Raw genomic sequence first — 19,261 nt, forward strand, 5'->3', positions numbered from 1 at the left:
TATAACCAGCATAAGATATGGTGCTAGGTGCCAGTGGGGACCTCAGGACAAACAGATTTTAGACAAAAGGTTCACTAAATAAAATCTGCACCTGCTTAAGTCTGTGGTATCGTAGTAAGAATATGTTCAGTGATTTATCTCACCATCAAATTGCCTTTTTTCTCTGGATACAGAAGTTTGTGTTGGTTTGTAAACTTCGCTCTCTGCACTTAAGGCCATAGATGAAATCAGCATTTTTTTTTAACTCATTGGCTCACAGAAGTGGATGTTCTGTTTTTTTTGTGTATGTGTATTACAGAAGTTGTACAAGATGCTGAGTGAAGTGAAAGGCGAGATAGAGACGGTGATAAAAACAGGTCGACAGATCGTCCAGAGGCAGCAGACTGAGCAGCCCAAAGACCTGGACGACAGGGTGACCGCCCTGAAACTGCTCTACAACCAGCTGGGAGCAAAGGTGAGAACGAGCAATGCTAAACAAGCCACACTGATGAGCACAGATGCATTCACTGTCACCATTGTATGCGTGTTTGAAGGTAACCGAAAGTAAACTGGAGCTGGAGAAGAGTCTGAAATTGTCGAGGAAGCTTCGCAAGGAGCTGAACGGACTGACGGAGTGGCTGGCTGCTACCGACGCCGAGCTGACCAGACGCTCTGCGGTGGACGGCATGCCGAGTGACCTGGAGGCTGAGTTGGAATGGGCTCAGGTATGAGAGACACTGTCACTGACAAAATGCTTGATTGTTGCTGTAGAAAGATTTCATTTCCTGATACTATTCATTATTTACTTGCTTGAATGATGCAGCAGGTCCAGTAGCTAGACTTCTCACAAACTCAAGCTGTATCTCTACAGTCCTGGCTGAGTTACATCAACTCTAATTCACATTGGAATTTAATTTAAGATTGATTTCTTTTAAATCTGCACATGGTCTGGCTCTGCAAATCTGCTCAGCTTATTATTTGATCAGATATCCACTTATATATACTTGTATAACCTTTTTATAAAATGTGCTCCGGTGGCTTCAGGTCTCCTACATATAGTTTCCTGGTTTTTGAACTTTGCTGAATTAAATTTAACTTCACTTCGCTCTCCTCTGTGTCTCAGTCCATTCACGCAGAGACAGAGCGGCGTCAGCCACAGCTGCAGGCCGTGGTGGATCTCGCAGAAGCACTCAAGGCCGTGCTGCGGGGCCACGGGGGCCTCGTAGATGACAAAGTCAGTCTGCTGCACTGCAACTGGATCGCAGTCACGTCCAGAGCAGAAGAATGGCTCAACCTGCTGCTGGTGAGACAAAGAGAAAAAAAATAAAAATAAAAGGCTCGATCCATGTTCCTGACTCCAAAACTCTCAGAAAAACTCATAAAAGGTCTAACCGTCCCTCGTCTCTCAGGATTACCAGCGGCAGATGCAGAAGTTAGATGGAGAGATGGAGGAAGTGAACAGATGGATTGATGGAGCGGAGAAAAAGATGGATGACATGGACAGCCAGGGATCTAATGACGCAGTGCTGAAGGTTGTTATGTTTTGTGCTTTGTGTGTCTCCATCATTTCTCCTCTTAATATCAAAGGTCTGTTTCTACAAAAGATGTTTCTATTGATCCTCACAAGAGATGAGAAATGTTTCATTGTTTTTGCCAAATATGCTGTTACTGAGTGTCAGTTTTTTTTGACCGCAACATGTGCACGGACTTCAGAGGCAGCTGTCACTCCTTCCGGAAAGAGCCTCTCTGACTGGTGGTTTGTTTGTGTCCTGCAGGTTTTGCGTGCAGAGCTGGAGCTGATGAAAGGTAAGATGGAGGAAGTGAGGGCTTTGGCCCAGGAGCTCATGTCCACCAGGGGGGAGAACTGCCAGGCCCAGGTGGGACCCAAAGTGCAGCAACTCAACCAGAGATTTGACACCATCGCTCAACGCATTGCCTCTGGACAGGTAAGGAAGTAAGACAGTGATGACCGGTGAATACTGTGAGATTTAGAAATTCATTTAGATTTAATGTAAACTAGTGCAGTGCCCATCGGAAATATGTAGTCCTATAGTGGGAGCTGAAGAATATTTTTCAGTTATTGTAATACCTGATCAGGAACGTAAAGGCTAACATAATGCAAACACTGTGTGGCTGACAGTCACAACATCTGGCAACGCTAATGCTAATCGAAAATGAAATCATTTGAGTTGTGCCTAATGAGGTTGCACAGTGTTTGTATTATGTTAGCCCTATGCTAATGCTAATCGTAGCTTCGCTAGCTTACCTTTGGACACAGGTTCGCCAACTTAGCCGCAAAGTATTAGCTATGCCATGTTTTGCGGTGAACCGTGTGAAAATGTCTCACCCACCGTGAGGACAGCCTCTTCACTCCCACCTGCCCGCTCCAGACAGCGCAGCTGCTGCTGATGAGCCGCTGCCTGCCTGGATGATAATCTGCATGATAAATCAGCGAAAGTGCACCGTGATAAATCAGTGAAAATAAAAATTCCTCCAAGAAATTAGAAAATCAAGGATGCACACCATCGGGCCATGCTCAACCCATATCCGAAGTCTTAGGGTGATCTGACTAACGGTCAGCGAGATATGGCTGTCACAGACACACAGACGCAACTTGCTTTATAGATAGTTATTAGTTGATGCTGACTACAACTCCAAACTTTTGGAAAGTCTCTCCAAGACAAGCACTCTCCAAATGCACTGAATGTACATCAAACTCCGACTAAATAGAATCCGAACTCTCCCTAAATTTACTTCGAAGCCTCACTAAATAGACTTCAAAATGTCTCGTTAAATATACTTTAAAACCCTCGATTAGCCGACTTCAAACTCTCACACTAAATTTACCTCAAACTCCCTCTAAATCTGTGTCAACCTGTCTGACTAAATTTACATTCTCCCAGCCACTAATGATGTACCTTTCACTCTGTGTGTGTGTGTGTGTGTGTGTGTGTGTGTGTGTGTGTGTGTGTGTGTGTGTGTGTGTGTGTGTGTGTGTGTGTGTGTGTGTGTGTGTGTGTGTGTGTGTGTGTGTGTGTGTGTGTGTGTGTGTGTTTGTGTGCATGTACGTGCGCGTGGCAGACGGCAGCATCAGCCAAGGAGTTGGAGCAGTACCACAGTGAAGCCCAGATCTGGCTGGCGCTCCTGGAGGAGGAAGTGAAACAGGGGGAAAACCTAAAAGAGGAGGACTTCCAGGAAGACAAGGTTTCATCAATTAGCTCCTTTGACTCTATGTTTTATTTATAATGCATGCACTGACAAACGATATGTATGTATGTATGTCTGCGTGTAGGACTGTGAGGAAGGTGCAGTGAAGGAGTTACTGTTGAAAGGAGAGAATCTACAGAAGAGAGTTCCCGATCTGGACAAGAGAGAGCAGATCAGACTTAAACACAACCAGCTCAACAGCAAGTACAACACTGTCAAGGTAAAGTCCCGGTGTCATCACAGTACCATTCGCGTCTCGTCCCCTCCCCGCAATGTCACATTCATACTGAACACAGGGTGGAGTTTCTTAAAAAGTATTAAAAAGTCTTAATCACGATTTCATGAGGTATTCAATTTTGTTAATGTTTGTTAAAAACATTTCCTTTCCAGCTTATGAGTTCCTTTGTATGGTTGTGTTCTGTAGATTTAATTGCAATCTAAAACTGTTTTGCAAGTTAAATATGTGTTGCTGATTACAGCTTTAAGTGGCAATAAGGTCTTAAAATATTTAGAGAAGGTCTTGAAAAAGTCTTAAAAGGTATTGAAATTTACTTCAGGATTCTGATACATACATGCAGCAGAATACACGCATACATCAACTGCCCCACATTTTTGTAGGATCATTACTGTGAGTCTCTGAATTGATAATGACAGTAGTTTACATCAACACCCTGTGGCTAAATCCCCTTAATCGCCTGATGCTTTATCTTAGCCTATACACAAAAGTGCATTTGGATGAATTTTGGATTTGGATGATTGGTGTGTGTGTCTTGCAGGACCTGCGTCTACTGAGAAACAGGAAAGCGTTGGCGATTGCTCCCCAGTGGTACCAGTACAGGAGGAAGTCTCATGACCTGCTGGCCTGGCTGGATGATATTCAACGCAGTGTGGACCAACTGCCTGACCCCCCTGAGGGAGAGAGGGTTAAGGTGACAACACACACACAGACATGCACATACGTGTCAAAAACATTCACATTGAAAATCTTAAAGATTCTGTGTGCTGTGTGTTAATCTCTGTCTTCCTCTTCATCTCACACTGTGTCTTTCATCTGTTTACATCCTGCATTTTTCTCATACATGCTGACCTTTGTTTTTCCTTCGGTGTTTGTCTTTATCTTTTTTTCAGGACAAAAGTTTTGAAATCGAAGTTTGTTTTGAAATTACTTTTCTCTATAATTGTTCCAGGAAGTCTTCGTATCGCTTTAAAGAAATAACTGCAGATCAAATCTGGTCCCTGTAGAAGACTGCGGCTGTTACAATAGCTTTTTTTGTTTGTTTGTCTGGGTTTTTTTTTTTTTTCTATCAGACCCACTGTTGGAGGAAAAATAACTAATTAAACTGTGTTGTGCTAACATCAATAAATCATTGCTGAAATCTTTTTCAGGCAGCTGTATAATAATTTATTTATTAAACAGCAGATGCCAGTTGACCTACACAATGTCTTTGATTGTGTGCACCGCTATGTTTCACTGCTATACACATTTAAAGACAAAAATGCTTACATTCTAAATTATTAAAGCTGCCTCTTTCTTATTCTGAAAATCTGAAAATCCAACAGCAGCCACGATGACATGTTTTGGCAGTAAAAGCACAGGTGTTGATCGCATTAATGATGGCTCTGTGCAGTTAATGCAGGTCGGGATAACTGAACCGGTGTGCACTCTGAAAGTGAGGAAGCGAAATGGAACTCAACCGTAAGTCATTTGATTACTTACACCTGCGATTTCCCTCCGTGACGGGTCAAATTGGCGTCTGCGCAAAGACGCCCATTGCAATCGCAGTCTCTCTTCTCGTATAAAAAACAGATTCACCGAGTTATCCAGGTTAATTCGATCATGATTTGTGGATGTTAACGCAACACTGCTCGTCAAACAGTGAATATGGAGGAACTCCAGTTTGACTCGAGCTTTTTCCTCTGCTTCCCATCCTGACTGTGTGTGTGTTTGTCTTTCACTTTCAGATGATCACTATGACATTTCGCTAAGCGGGCCTCTCTCTGTCTCTGTCACTCGCCTCAGACTCACCTGTCATTGCTGCACCTGAGACATCACACTGTCTGTCTGTCTGTCTGACTCTGCATTTGTGCTTCTTTTTTCCGCCCCCACACTCTTTCATTCACACACACACACGCTCCCTCCTCTGTACTGGCCACTGATTGTATTCCTTCTCAATCTAAATAAAGGCTTAAGGCAGCATGTGCCTCTGTTTAAATGCAGCTACATACATTATCAATACACAGTATGGATTCCTTGTGTGTGCAACAGCTGGTTCGTTGTTGCTTTAAAGGTCCAGTGTGTAACGTTCCGCAGGGTATTTTGGCAGAAATTGAATATACTACTCACTTATGTTTCTAAAACCATTTTATTGCCACAAAATAAAAATAATTTGGTCTTTGTTGACTTAGAATAAGCTTTGTATATGTAAACTACTAAAGGCAAGGGCCCCACTTTATGGAGGCCAACATCTTGTGCTGCAAAATATCCGAAATTCTGCAGCAAATGAAGAAAAACATGATCCTTTCTGGTATGTGAAGGCCACCATAGTTCCCTGATGCTTTTGGCAAAGAGAGGGGTGAACATAAGAGTCCTCGGTTTGTCCACAATATGCAGTATCACCACTAATCCTTACACACTGGACCTTTAAATAGTCTGTTGTTTCTTTGTCAGAATGTGTTCTTGTGAGTAAATGAGTGTGTTTGTGTGTGTGTATGATTGTGTGTGTTTAAGCACATCTACATGCCTCTCTACTTAATCTACTTAATATTCCCCCAATCATCGAGTTCAGACGATAGCAAGTGACCACCTGGTTGATTTCATCCAATAGGAAATTGGCTCAGAGTTCGACAAGAAGAAGGAGGAGCTTAAGGAGGTGCAGGGCTTAGCCAATCAGCTCTCAGAAGCTGGAGCCGCCAATCTAGTGGAACCCCGCCAGCTACAGCTCAACACGCGTTGGGCTGAGGTGGAGGGCAAGTTCATACCCTTCAAAAGACAATGTGTGAGTTTCACTATAGGCACAACTTCTATACAGTATGTGCAGTACTAACTGAAAATACTAGGTTACTAATGAGTGTTTGAGGAGTTACAATTATAGTTTTACTAACAATCGGCATGAAAGCTCTAATATCAACTACCCAAAATGAATTCAAGTTCAAGTGTGGTTTGCCGGTCACCAGTCATTCCTCTTTTATTGTAGGAGCTTAAATCCACACACACACACACACGCTTGTGAAGATGAGGGTTGTAAATCCAGGCAGGTCTGATTTTATAAGACGGGTTTCCAATTGGCAATAAAACAGAAACACATTTGGGTCGACTTCAGTTCTGACAAATACCAAACTCTCCAGGTGGCTGATGATGCCACCACTACATTTGCCAAGAATAAGACGAGACGACTACCCCAGTATTTAAAGCCCTCGGAGACGTTTTTGTCCTGATATTTAACAATAAAAGCTTTGTTGAAATCCTTGTTGGATTCACGGTACTGAAACCTTAGAGTGCTTTTACTTTGAAATGTACGGTGGCCCAGAGGTGTCAGGACAAATGCAAACGCCACAACACAAATACAAAAGGCCACAACACAAATGCAAAAGCCACAACACAAATACAAAAGGCCAGGTTGTGGTGTTTGTATTTGGCCTGACACCTCTGGACCACCGTAGAAATGGGTACAGAAAGTGACATAAATTCTCATGAAGAGCAGCGTGGCACCTTAACAGGTTTTTCTCTGAATGAAAAACAAACACGATCCATGACATAGACATGCTGCCTCACTCTGTCCAGAGTTCAAAGAGTTGGCCTACCTAGTACATTCAGCACCACAGTTTCTATAAAAGCAGAATAAGAAGAAGAGTAACATTGACCTTCTCATTTTATTCTTGGCAAGAAAACAATAAGACAGAGTTTGTGAAATTTATTGCAGTATTATATTGTGTAAGGCATTTTTAAGACTGATGTTATTCCATATGTTTCTTATTGTACAATCAAATCCCATGAGCAGAAGTCCAAAACTAGCCATGTAGTTGTCTTTCTCTAAAATACTTTCCAGCAGCCACAGTCGACCACTGTCGCTTTTAATTTGTCAGTTTAAAAAAAAAGGAAATAAAGAAAACGGGAAGAAGTGCTGCTTTTTGGGCGAACTATTTTTAGTTGTGGATTAAAACAGTGACATCACCGCTCGAGTGAATACGTGCAGCAGCATAATGGTGTGTGTGTGAGCCATGAGTCAATATATGAAATTATGTGTGTCTCTGTGTTAATGGTAATTACATGTCACCCAGTGCAGCAGTGTGACTCACTGAAGTATTTCAAAAGATTTTTTGGAAACAGTGGCGCTCTATCTCACAGAGGACAGTTTTACAGCGGGCTTTAAAGGTGCACTCAGCAGTCTTTTTGTTGTTATTGATCAGTAATCCATATACATTTTCAGCATAATGTTAAGTAAGTATTCTGTGAGAGAGAATGTTATTTCAGTACCTCCCTATGTTTGCAGCTTATGCTAAATCTGGTCTGTGACAGTAGTTGGTGGAAAAGGTTGTGACTCCAGCAGCAGCAGCAGTGACAGCATACGCTGCAAAGAAATGTAAAAACACAGAGCGTCTGGTCATCTGCTGCGTAGGAGTTGCATTGTTAGAGTGAGTCTGCCTGTGCTTAATTGATGAGAGGAGCAGCTTTTTTATTTCAGGTATCTGACTGTTAATAAGAACATTTGGATCTGCACATGGGATTTGACTATCATCAGAAAAATGTAGCATCATCAGACATACTTATATGATCAAAATAGTAATAATTGCAGTATATGATGTCCAAAATGTTGACGTATTTTTATCACACACTGCACCTTAAATTAGTTTTCAAAAGTGATCAGAATGACTCTCAAATTAAATCTGAGTTGCTGTTTTTTTTTTGTTTTTCTTTGCCACATTCTCATTGACATGTCTTCTGTGTTCATGTGAAACTTGTTTGGAATCTCATCGATTGCTCTGTCTGACTCTGTCACTGCATGCGCCCCCCTCCTCCTATGCTGACCGATCACATTACACCCTGGCAGTTCCCTGATCTGCCGATCCTTGAAGGTGTACGTATGCTGTCAGTCTTTGAGTCAACCACATGGTTTTAGATCAAATTTATACCAACTCGGAAACTTGGACTCAATACATGTCTGCACGTCAGTGTACATTTTGCTCTCAGATGTGCTTAGGAGCAGCATTATTGTCATTTTTTTATCTTTTTATCCACTAAAACACCAGTGATGCTCTGTTTGACTGAGCGCTGTCTGGGCCACTGCGCTGCTCCACTTGTGCTCTTGAGACACTTCAGTGCTTTGCTCAAGAACATTTGAGCAGCATTTGTAAGGAAGAGGGGTGCTCTTCATTTCCCACAGTCTCTGACGATCAAGTCTGCAGTAGTATATGCACTATAAAGTTCAGCTATGAGATTTTAAAGGTTATGTAATTCCAGGTTTTTTTTCACCAAGTGTAGGTTGAAGATTGTATAAGGCAGTGACACATTATTCAGTACTGACTGAACTGCTTTATCTCTTTGTTAAACTGCCGTTACCCACTGGAAACTGGAGTCTTTAAAACACTCATGTTTGTAGCTCACAGTATCACAGCAGCTGCTGGTTAACTACTGCTTCATTTGATAAGTTAGTGTCACTCAGATAAGCTCAAACAAAGGATTTCAACCACCAAAGTCACAAATCACACATTTCAACTTATTGATAGAGGCACTGTGCCAAATACAGAGGGGTCTGGGGGTCTAGACCCCCCTGATTAACATTCGAGACCCCCTGAAAGCCTCAAAGGCAAAATTTAAATTAGAGGGGGGGGTCGAAACATGTTGCAGTGTAATTTTTGTAATTTCAGTTTTACATACAGTATATGATCTACATATACACCTTGCATGCTTTCGTATCCCTCAAAACCAGACAAAATGTAAATTATTTTATTTGTAATTATGTATTTTAATGTTTTAATGAATTGCTTTCCAAATGGCGCTGTGGAAAAGGCCCACACAAGCCAACATCTGACAGGGAAGATAGCCAATAATGCAGGGTGGCACCTGGGGTGGTGAAATTATGAATGGGTATTTTGCACACTGGATAGAGGCAGCATCAGATCAACAACGCCTCTGCGGTGTGAGGTAAAATTGCTGAATTCTTCTATGGACTTTGGTGTAGGGAGTGAAGGGTTTAGAAAGCCACTTAAACTTCAGTTTCAGTGACAAACTATTAAATATTGTGAAATAAACCTAAATTACATGTTCATAACATTTAGCAAAGTCCATTTTTGGAAATTGTATTTTTTCTCTAAAACATAGTTCAATCCATTTCAATTTAAATAATAAAAAAAGCACTTTATGAACCAGTCACCAAAGCAGTGAAGTGCTGCAGCATGCTGCCGGACATGAGTCCATCCTCATACAGCGGTTTGGACACAGTGTGGAGACGTGAATCGAGTCCAAGTCAGTGAGAGGAAAAGAGAGTGGGAGAGACGAGATCATGAGAGTTGAGAGAGGCACATTGTCATTCTTTATGGTTTGCACTCTCCGAGGACACATTCACACCTGGGGTCCAGGAAATAAAATCTTTGTGTCTGGAAAAAGTAAGTCGGTTTAAAACACAGCATCGATTTTAGTGTTAAGTGGCAGCAGCCGAGGATTACTCAGGCTCGACATAACAATGACTGCTCGAGCCAAACTTCCTGTTGAATGTGAAAGTCATTACTGACCCATTGACCTGGGAGCTAAATTTATTTCCGACACAGTAACCAGCTGTGTGTTATTCAGCTATAAACCCAGACCCATGTTAAAGAATCACAGTGTCTCTCTCTCTCTCTCTCTCTCTTTCGTTGTGTAGAGCTGCTGCTCTCTGCTCAGTAACACACAGTGAAGTCACAAGCACATGAACACAATGTCACAAAGGCTTCAATGTGAAGTTACCTATGAGCAGGCGTGTGTCTGTGCATGTGTGAGTGTTAGGAACAGATATTATATATAAATATATTTACAATGACATGGAGGTCAATGCAACTGACACATCACAATCTCTATTCAACCATGACAGTTTATGCATCAATATGCATCTTTTGTAGCCTTTAAGGGATATTTCACTTTTTTTAAGTGTGTTTTATGAAGTACTGACATTTAGCCTGATACATGGAAGCTCACTCTCAATTAAAATATTATGTGCCAGCAAGGACACAAGGAACAGCTTGTGTCCTTGCCCCAGAGTTGTTGATCCACTGCTACAGTACGCTAAAATGTGATATTTTGTGATTTTGGTGTTTGAAATCCTTTGATTGCATTTAAGTAGGTGACACACATTTACCAGACAAAGTCGTGGTACACCAGCAGCCCCTGGTTCCCCACAACCTAAAAACACTAAGACGTTTACAAATGCATGTTTCCTGTTGGAATAGGCTGTCCAACGTTAAGATAAAGCAGGTGTAGATTTTATTAGGTGAACTAAAATATATTTGGCCTGTCTAACTGCTGACATCCATGCTTTCCAGTGAGAGCAAGCCTCAGTGGTGGGCACGGTGCAGTTGGTACCGACTGTGTCTGAACCTCATAAAACCACACTTAAAAAAGGAAGTATCACTTTAAAAGATTTGAGCTAGTATTGAATTTTGATTAAATCAATTGAACTCATTCAAGTCCCAGATCTGTGTCATAGTGAGTCTTCTTTCCTTGAAGCAAGCTGGGTTAGAAGAAGCATGAATTACATACTTAATTTAATCTAACCTTCTAACTTTGTGTTGTTTTTGAACCTGTGTTTGTTTCCTCCTATGCCTTCCTCTATTTGTGTGTGTGTGTGTGTGTGTGTGTGTGTGTGTGTGTGTGTGTGTGTGTGTGTGTGTGTGGGTGTGGGTTTGGGTGTCTAGGACTACCTCACAGAGCTGCAGGCGCTGCTGCGTTCGGTGTCAGAGACGGACTTCAAGCTGAACTCTCCTGAATACTGGCCCGCAGCGTTTTATAACCTGCCTCAGCAAGAGCACTGCCTGAAGGTCAGTGTTTCAGTCTGAAAGCCCCAAACAATATCTGTGACAAAGCTTTTTACAGAGATAAATTGCAGAAAATAACACATCAAGTATATTATATTTACTGTAATTTGGAAGAAATGTCATGGCTTTATGTTTATTTTTTCATATTCTTATATTGCAGGTCTTGTTATCCTTAAATTGTATATTGATTATTCAAATAATTATCCAAATAATATATGCACAGTCAAAATGACTGCTGTAGCCATTCTAGCAGTAAGAGTATTCTGGTGCTTTGATTGTCCTGAGAAACAGTTAATGTTATGTGGTATATATAGAATAATACATTTAATGGTGCATTATGTAATAAATCTAAAGCAACATAAAATCCTCCTAATATGTCACAGAGACTCAGGAATACTATTCATATAACAAACTGAACTCACCAACAACAACAGTACAGCCAAAATATTCACATTAAAAATAATATTTTGCAGACTGCAAATCATCTTTATGTTTTGAAATCATGTTTTGGCATGTGGCACCACCTACCGCCATCTACCAATCATTGCAGTTAGTAGAGTCTCAGCTGCCAAAAACCACGGGTTGCCAGTTAGGTCAGAAAACGAAATCTTAAAGACCTCTGTATTTTGAATTTGAATGTAGTAACCGTTTTTGGCCACATTCTTACATATGGCACCTTTAATGTTAGAAATGGTGGTCATATTTTATAAACTAAGTGGTGTTTTAAAGGGTTATAATAATGAATAATTATGTAATAGTAGGACTAATACAAATCACATATAAAACCCATTGTATTAGTAGTATTATATGGAGGAACTATTTTAAGGATCCATTGCCTTCAAACATTATGTCACAAAATGATAATGGCTGCACGTTAAGAAATTACATTCACCATAAGCTGTCCTCCTTGGTCACATCCTCCCGTGTTTCCTCCACCCACACAGGAGGTGAAGGCCAGTATCGCTAAGCTGCGAGGTCCGGTGGACACAGCACTGGTCCGCCGAGAGGACATGGTGTCGGGCGCACGACCTCTGGAGGGTCAGAAGATCCAGGAAACTGCCGTCCTCCTCAACACCAACTGGGACAAGCTGAACAAGCTCTACCTGGACAGAATGAAGTAAGGACAGAACATAAAAGGAGGAATAGCTAGAAGGATGGATGAACCTGAGAGAGAGAGAGTAATCCCTTTTTTTATTGTCATATGTAGTTTTATTGACTTAAACGTTTATATCACAACACAGAAATAAAGTGAGATTGTTGCATTCTAAAATCACTGCATTTCCACTCACTTAAAGCACTTAAACGTTAACACCTACTATTTTATTTGTGGATATAAGCCAGGTGTGTCAATATATGTGTGCATCGAACCAGAATAGAGAAAAATATGATCTTGGTAACTTTTATTTTGAAACAATAACTAGGATTTTCACATAGTCGTTATTCAGAATGTTATAAAAATATAAAACCGCTTAACAAATGGCTTATCAAATAAAATCTACAACTGCTGAATCTATCATATCGTGAGGACTAAAGTACATTGAGATATAATCTGTATTTTTAACTGGCAGGGGTACAGGAACTGCTGGTCTACTGTGTCTCACTTGGTCAAGTTCGTATCACTTCGATAACTTTGAACAAAGAATTCAAAATTCAAAGTCACAAAATGGCACATTTGAATTTACTGATGGAGGCAGCAGTGGAACAACAAGTCCTGGATGCTGTGATGTAAAATTACTTATTTTCTCAATGGACTATGGTCCAGAAAAGTGAGTGGTTTAGGAAGTGAAAACACTTCAGTCAGAAAAGGCTTCCTCCTGGTAACATGCAGTGGTATCATACATATAAACAGGTTTTATTATACAGGTTTTAGTGCACAGTGTATGTACGGAACATAATATGCATGTAAATGAACATGTGTGTGTGTTTGCATTTGTGCTTATTAAGGCGCTGGCAGGACTGCAACTCCAAGTGGCAGAAGTTTGTGTCGGATCAGAAAACTGTGGAGGGGTGGCTGAGCGAAGCTGAGAGCACTTTAAAACTGACTGAAACGGAGCCTGCAGCACACAGACAACATCTCAGGGTAAACACACACACACATACACACACAATTATAAACCCCCGAAAGCTGATAAGTGTATTCCACATGTGAATGCCTAACACTTTGTGTCCAGAAGTGTTTTTAAGCAAGTGACATAAGTCCAAACTTCTTCTGTCAGCACTCTTGTCTTTTTGCCCAAGCTGGTGCTGCTTCATGGTGTTACATAAAGCGCAGATTTTTTTTATCAGGGTGTGATCAAGTAGCACCATATCAAGACGTAAAAAGATGCAGTATATACTGTAATGTCATGTCAGGACACGACAGTGTGGAGTATCAGCACGTCATCTCATTGAATCCATCTATACATCCATTTTTAAACCCGTATCTGGAGTTGCAACTTCTCCTGGGACACCCTGAGGCGTTTCAAGGCCAGTTGACACATATTATCTCCAGCATGTTCGCATACCCCCACCTTGGGGACTTCCTACCAATTGGACATACGCTGAAAAAAAAAACTCAGGATGAGCTGGCTCCTTCTCAATGTCTGAGCACAGACATCACATTTAATATATTGTTCATTTGTTGAAATATGACTGTCATATTTCAACAATAGATAGATAGATAGATAGATAGATAGATAGATAGATAGATAGATAGATAGATAGATAGATAGATAGATAGATAGATAGATAGATAGATAGATAGATAGATAGATAGATAGATAAGTATGACATGATTTCACTTTCTTTTCAATAATATATCAAATGCAGTAATGTACATTTTACTGTGAGCTATGTCTCTGACATGGTCATGTAAATGATTCATAATACGCGTGTGTGTGCAGGACCTGACCGAGGCCATACCCGTCCTGGAAGTGGTGCTGGGCAGAGTCAACTCCTCAGGAGAGGACATCAGTCAGATGAGCACACCAGACGACGCCTCGCGGCTTCGAACTCATCTCAAAGTGCTCAACACTCGCTGGGTTAATGCCTGTCAGCAGCTCAACGAGCACAAGAGGAGGTGTGTGTGTGTGTGTGTGTGTGTGTGTGTGTGTGTGTGTGTGTGTGTGTGTGTGTGTGTGTGTGTGTGTGTGTGTGTGTGTGTGTGTGTGTGTGTGTGTGTGTGTGTTGTGGTGTTTGGAATCAGTGCTGATGCAAGTCCTATTCGTTGGTTTAATCATCAGCTGACAGTGGGGTGTTTTCAGGGAGGGCCTTTTCCACTGAATATCAAATGTATCCAGAAATAAGTGCATTTTTGCATCTTTGAACAAAAATGTTCTCTGCACCACATCTTACCCTCTTACCTCGTCTCGATGTGGTCCTCCTTCAGGTCGTCAGAGGCACGTACGGCAGCAGGGCAGCTGCAGGAGGACATGGGCTCCATGCTGGGCTGGTTGGACAAGGCAGAGGGTGTCCTGGCCATCCCTCTGCAGCCTGCAGAGCCTCAGCACATCAGAGACACTCTGGACAAAGTGCAGGTACCATCGAGACACAACACAGCAGTTTTTACAATCAGCTGATTTCTGTGTGTGTGTCCTGATTTATGTCATTTAATGAAGCAGCTACCATAATGAGATACAGCTTTTATTATTATGCCCAGCTTTGAAAAAACATGTATGACCGTGTGGGCGTTGGTTCGTTTAATTTCGAGATTGTTGTGGTTTCCATTGAGATGCTGTAAAGTTTCATTGCATCATTCAGCAATAAGATGTAATTGTATGTGTGTGTGTGTGTGTGTGTGTCAGGCCCGTGTGGATGAGCTTCCTCCCAAGCAGGTGGCAGTGGATAATCTGAACTCCAGACTGAGGCAAATACAACTTCCTGCTGACAAACAAAAAGACATCAGGGTCATCAACAATCGCTGGGCTCAGGTCAGTGGTTACTATACTGTCAACCCCACAGCAAAACAGCTTGTTAGCATTTAAGTGACATTTGTTTTCAGTCAACAAAAACATAGGTGTGTATTGAAAAAATAAAAAAACGGGTCAAACAATGCCTTAAGCCAGTCTGAAAGATCTTTTATTTTGAAAATAAGGCTAATCTCGGTCATGTGATATGCTTTGTCAAAAATGTAGCTTACAAGCTAGCAAAAATAAGTAAAAAACAAATGCCTTAGAGCAGGGGTTTCAAACTCATTTTCACTTAGGGCCCCATCAGCATAATGGTAACCCTCAAAGGGCCAGATGTTACTGTCATACAGAATAAATGTAACTAAATGTAACCAAATGTAATGTAAAATAAAGGTAACTACTCCGTAACATATTGTTAAAATAACTTTCTGTATTTATTACTTATTAAATTTCACTCATCGCATGATGCATATAAAATGATACGCTGCGATCTAGTGGCGGGATGCTGTCACTTTGCGGGTAACACAATCGCCATGCATTGTGGGAAATGTAGTTTATGGTCGACGCATGCCTTCTTCCCTGACCCTCTTTTTGGAGTAACTGCTCGAAAATGACATGCCCAAACTAAATAGAGTAAACCTCTGCAGTTACAAGCTCTATGTGAATTATCCTGGTATCAAAATAAAGATAACACTTGTGAGATTCCACCAGAGGTGTAAGTTTCACTGTAGATGCCACTGTGTCAGAGTAAATGTACATGGAACACAGCATAAGTGAAGGATTTTTTTCTCTGTCTAAAAATATTTTGCATTTTAAAGCAAATATCACCTTTAAAATATGCAGTACGAGCTTAAAAACACATTGAGGTCATATAACAACATGTGGACATGAGCTGTGTCTGATGCTGCTGAAATGAAGCAGAGTGAAATTACAGAGGTTTTAGTAAAGAGATGTCTGGGCGTTCTCACTTTTGGCACAGCTTGGCACCATCTGTGCCATTTGAGATTTCTTAGGTACCAAATTATTAAAAACCCATTTAATTTTATTTACATGTCACTACAGATTTTTACTGTGTTTCGTGAACATAAGAATGGTTTATATGAGCTTTTAGCTGAGTTTCTGACCTTTCTGTGGGTATGCAGCATGTCTGTTTGTTGAAGTTAGATATGGTTTTATGATGCTTCTGTCGCTGCGTCTGACGCTGCCCGGCACCGGGGGCAACCGTGAAGAAGAGGTTAAAGCAGCATAGACCTATTTTAACACAGATTTTTAAGACCAATTAATCACTCGTGGGCCACATAAAACAACGTGGTGGGCCACATCTGGCCCCCGGGCCTTGAGTTTGACACAAGGGAAAAGGGCACAAGCATCAGACAGAAAAAGAATAGCCTTCGACTTCCAAGAAAAAGCAGTAAATCTGAAATGTAGATTTGAGATTTGTGATTTCGATCATGCAGGGAATTAACAAATACTGTTGATTTGTAACACCCTCTTTCATTATAAATCTAGAGTTGCAGGATAAAGATGGTGTCAAATGTAAACCTGAGGCATCATGGACCGTACGTCAACAGCGTTATTATTGCGTGTTTAGGTTTCCAGGGCTTTGCCAGAGCGCCAGCTGGAGATTGAGGGTTTACTGAAGGAGTTGGAGAAGCTGCAGGGTCAGCTGGACGACCTGTCAGTGTGGGCATCCCACACCAGAGCCAACCTCGAACACAGCCCCGAGGAGCCACATCCCAGGGTAGAAAAAAAACACACACACAACAATGTGTTTTTCCCAGCATAGACCTTCATTACCATTCTGGCTCAAATAAATCCTGAAATCTGTTTGTAGATCATTGAAGAAGTGCAACTTAAACAACCAGAGGTGGAAGAGGTTTTGCTGCGAGCTGATCAACTGTTCAAGGACATCCCTCCCTACCAGCCAGACAAGGTGAGTAAATCAAACAGACAACACTGAAGATTGTTAAGACGACAGCATTAAGATGTAATTGTCATGGCACACAGTATTTTTGATAAGAAAATATGCCATAATAAATTAGTCTTGATGACGTTGGTCATGGCTGATGACCAAAGAGCAGTATTTCCTGCTGTTTTCTTCTGAGGAGTCCAATGCATGAGGAACTTTTTTTCTTTAATCTCACCATTGCTTCAAACATTTCATCACACACACATTATGTATTATATTAATATTTATCAGAGAACTTAACATCTTCTGGAGATCAAAGATGAACATATTGGGCTTCCGCCACCACCCTCAACATAAAGGCCTTTGATTACATTTGTACAACTCGATTATCTGTGAACTTTGTGTGCGTGTTTGTGTTTGTGATAGATGAAGTATACCAAGCTGAGAGAAGACTGGATGGTGATCCTAGAGCTGTTGAGGCAGCACAGAGAGAGAATGGCTGCTCATCTCGTGGCCAAAAAGGCCCGTAAGTCTCACTGTTTATCCACACAGTTGACACGTACACGTTAAGAATCCTTCGTGCGTGATTGAAAATCAGTGCACAAGCTAAGTTTGCTGCATGTGCCAAGTTTTAGCCACTTAAGAAAAGTCTTAAGAATACTTTTGATGCTTTAGCTCACCGTTAGACAGCATACCAACAGGAAACTTAAGTTTGTGTTGCTTGGTAAAACACTCACTCCTACACTCTTAGAAATAAAAGTGCTAAGTAAAAAACATATAAGGTTCTTCAGCTTGTCCTCATAGGAGAACCCTTTTTGGCTCCAGGTAGAACCTTTTCATAAAGGTTCCACCTGGAACCCTTTTGGAGGGTTCCACCAAAATCCCTTTATTCAGGAAAGGGGTTTTAAAGGGTTCTCTGGATCAAACTGGTTCTTACTGGAACCATTAGTGTTACCAAGAACCCTTGAAAAACCCTTTCTTCAGGAAAGTATTTTTCAGAAGCAAACGGTTTCAGGTAGAACCTCAGCCCTTGTAGAAGGACCCTTTTGGAACCCTTATTTATAAGAGTGTAGAACCAAAATCCATTGAGAAAACCATCAATACATTCAAATGTACTATTTTATGAATGACTTGTTATTTAAATCCTTCATTCAGATTTACTTCCCATATACACATTTACCCAACCAGGAAGCAGTAGTCCAGAAGTTACTGGGACCTTTTGAGCTAAAACTAAACATTTCTTAACTTAATTTCCCTTTTAGAAAAGGTTCTCTAATTGCGAGATAAAGCCTTTCAAGATATCGTAGACATAAGCATAGATTTTGTTTGGTAAGCTTTTGTCATGGCTAAAAATCAGCTTTTCCATGTCTCCATGCTGGCTACATCTTTACATTGAAAGCAAGCCTCTGAATCTGCACTGCACTTTAGGCAGTTGTTTCAGCTAAAACATAGAGTTTGTAAACTGCCTACTTTCCACACTCAAGTCCATAGTGTTATTTTCTGACTTTATTGTCCTTAATTCAGATTTACTTACATGACTCAAATCTATTAAACAAGGTAGCATTAGAAAACTGTCGATATTACCGTTACCTCACAGTGTCTTTAACGTGCGTGTGTGTCAGATGAATCTCTCACGGGGAGTTCGATGCCTGACTCCGCGGCGTTGGCTCACTTCAACAAGTCGTGGGCGGAGCTAACTGACTGGCTGACCAAGCTGGACAATATGGTGCAGAACAAGCGAGTGGTGGTGGCCGACCTGGAGGACATCAGCGAGAACATTGGCAAGCTCATGGTGAGAAATGTGATTTCTGAGTCCCAGTAAATTTAACTGCAAAGGAGAAGACGTGTTTTCATGATGAGCGTGTGTTTTCAGGAATCGCTGCAGGGGCTGGACCATAAGCGCCCCCTCTTGGAGAGACAGGTCACGGCAGCCCAAAACTTGAAGAATAAAACCAGCAATCAGGACACACGCAACGCTATCACTGAACGCAGTATGTCTCTCTCTCGCTTACACACACACACACACACACACACACAGATATCATGGCGCCACCAGCTACTAATGCTACCAAGCCAACACAACCTCCATTGAACAGAATTGAATGTAAATTCTAGCAACGAGATGTTATCTTTATGGTATTGTGTGATAATTCAACAGCCAAATAAATAGATACAGGTCTCAGCTATCCAATTCCCATTAGAATTTATCTTCACTTTGAGTTAATATGCAGACACACACGTACATCATTTCTGTTCATCAAAACGAATGAATCAG

At 41.2% G+C, this 19,261-nt stretch overlaps 1 protein-coding gene across 7 annotated transcripts in view; it reads left to right on the forward strand.

Annotated features, from left to right (window-relative positions):
• The window catches only part of dmd (dystrophin), a 304,958-nt gene that overhangs the window by 207,528 nt on the left and 78,169 nt on the right, over positions 1 to 19,261 (forward strand). For all 7 annotated transcript variants that reach the window (XM_083892996.1, XM_083892990.1, XM_083892991.1 and 4 more), the window contains 20 exons: positions 299 to 454; positions 534 to 704; positions 1,103 to 1,282; positions 1,389 to 1,511; positions 1,755 to 1,925; positions 3,061 to 3,183; positions 3,272 to 3,406; positions 3,963 to 4,115; positions 6,012 to 6,182; positions 11,071 to 11,193; positions 12,135 to 12,307; positions 13,135 to 13,270; positions 14,073 to 14,248; positions 14,558 to 14,705; positions 14,973 to 15,098; positions 16,669 to 16,818; positions 16,912 to 17,010; positions 17,413 to 17,512; positions 18,609 to 18,778; positions 18,860 to 18,977. In XM_083892996.1, coding sequence (XP_083749122.1) covers positions 299 to 454; positions 534 to 704; positions 1,103 to 1,282; positions 1,389 to 1,511; positions 1,755 to 1,925; positions 3,061 to 3,183; positions 3,272 to 3,406; positions 3,963 to 4,115; positions 6,012 to 6,182; positions 11,071 to 11,193; positions 12,135 to 12,307; positions 13,135 to 13,270; positions 14,073 to 14,248; positions 14,558 to 14,705; positions 14,973 to 15,098; positions 16,669 to 16,818; positions 16,912 to 17,010; positions 17,413 to 17,512; positions 18,609 to 18,778; positions 18,860 to 18,977 — 2,902 coding nt within the window. The remainder of the gene's footprint in view (positions 1 to 298; positions 455 to 533; positions 705 to 1,102; positions 1,283 to 1,388; positions 1,512 to 1,754; positions 1,926 to 3,060; positions 3,184 to 3,271; positions 3,407 to 3,962; positions 4,116 to 6,011; positions 6,183 to 11,070; positions 11,194 to 12,134; positions 12,308 to 13,134; positions 13,271 to 14,072; positions 14,249 to 14,557; positions 14,706 to 14,972; positions 15,099 to 16,668; positions 16,819 to 16,911; positions 17,011 to 17,412; positions 17,513 to 18,608; positions 18,779 to 18,859; positions 18,978 to 19,261) is intronic.

This window comes from Microchirus variegatus, assembly GCF_963457635.1.
Source record: "Microchirus variegatus genome assembly, chromosome: 1".
NCBI lineage: Eukaryota > Metazoa > Chordata > Actinopteri > Pleuronectiformes > Soleidae > Microchirus > Microchirus variegatus.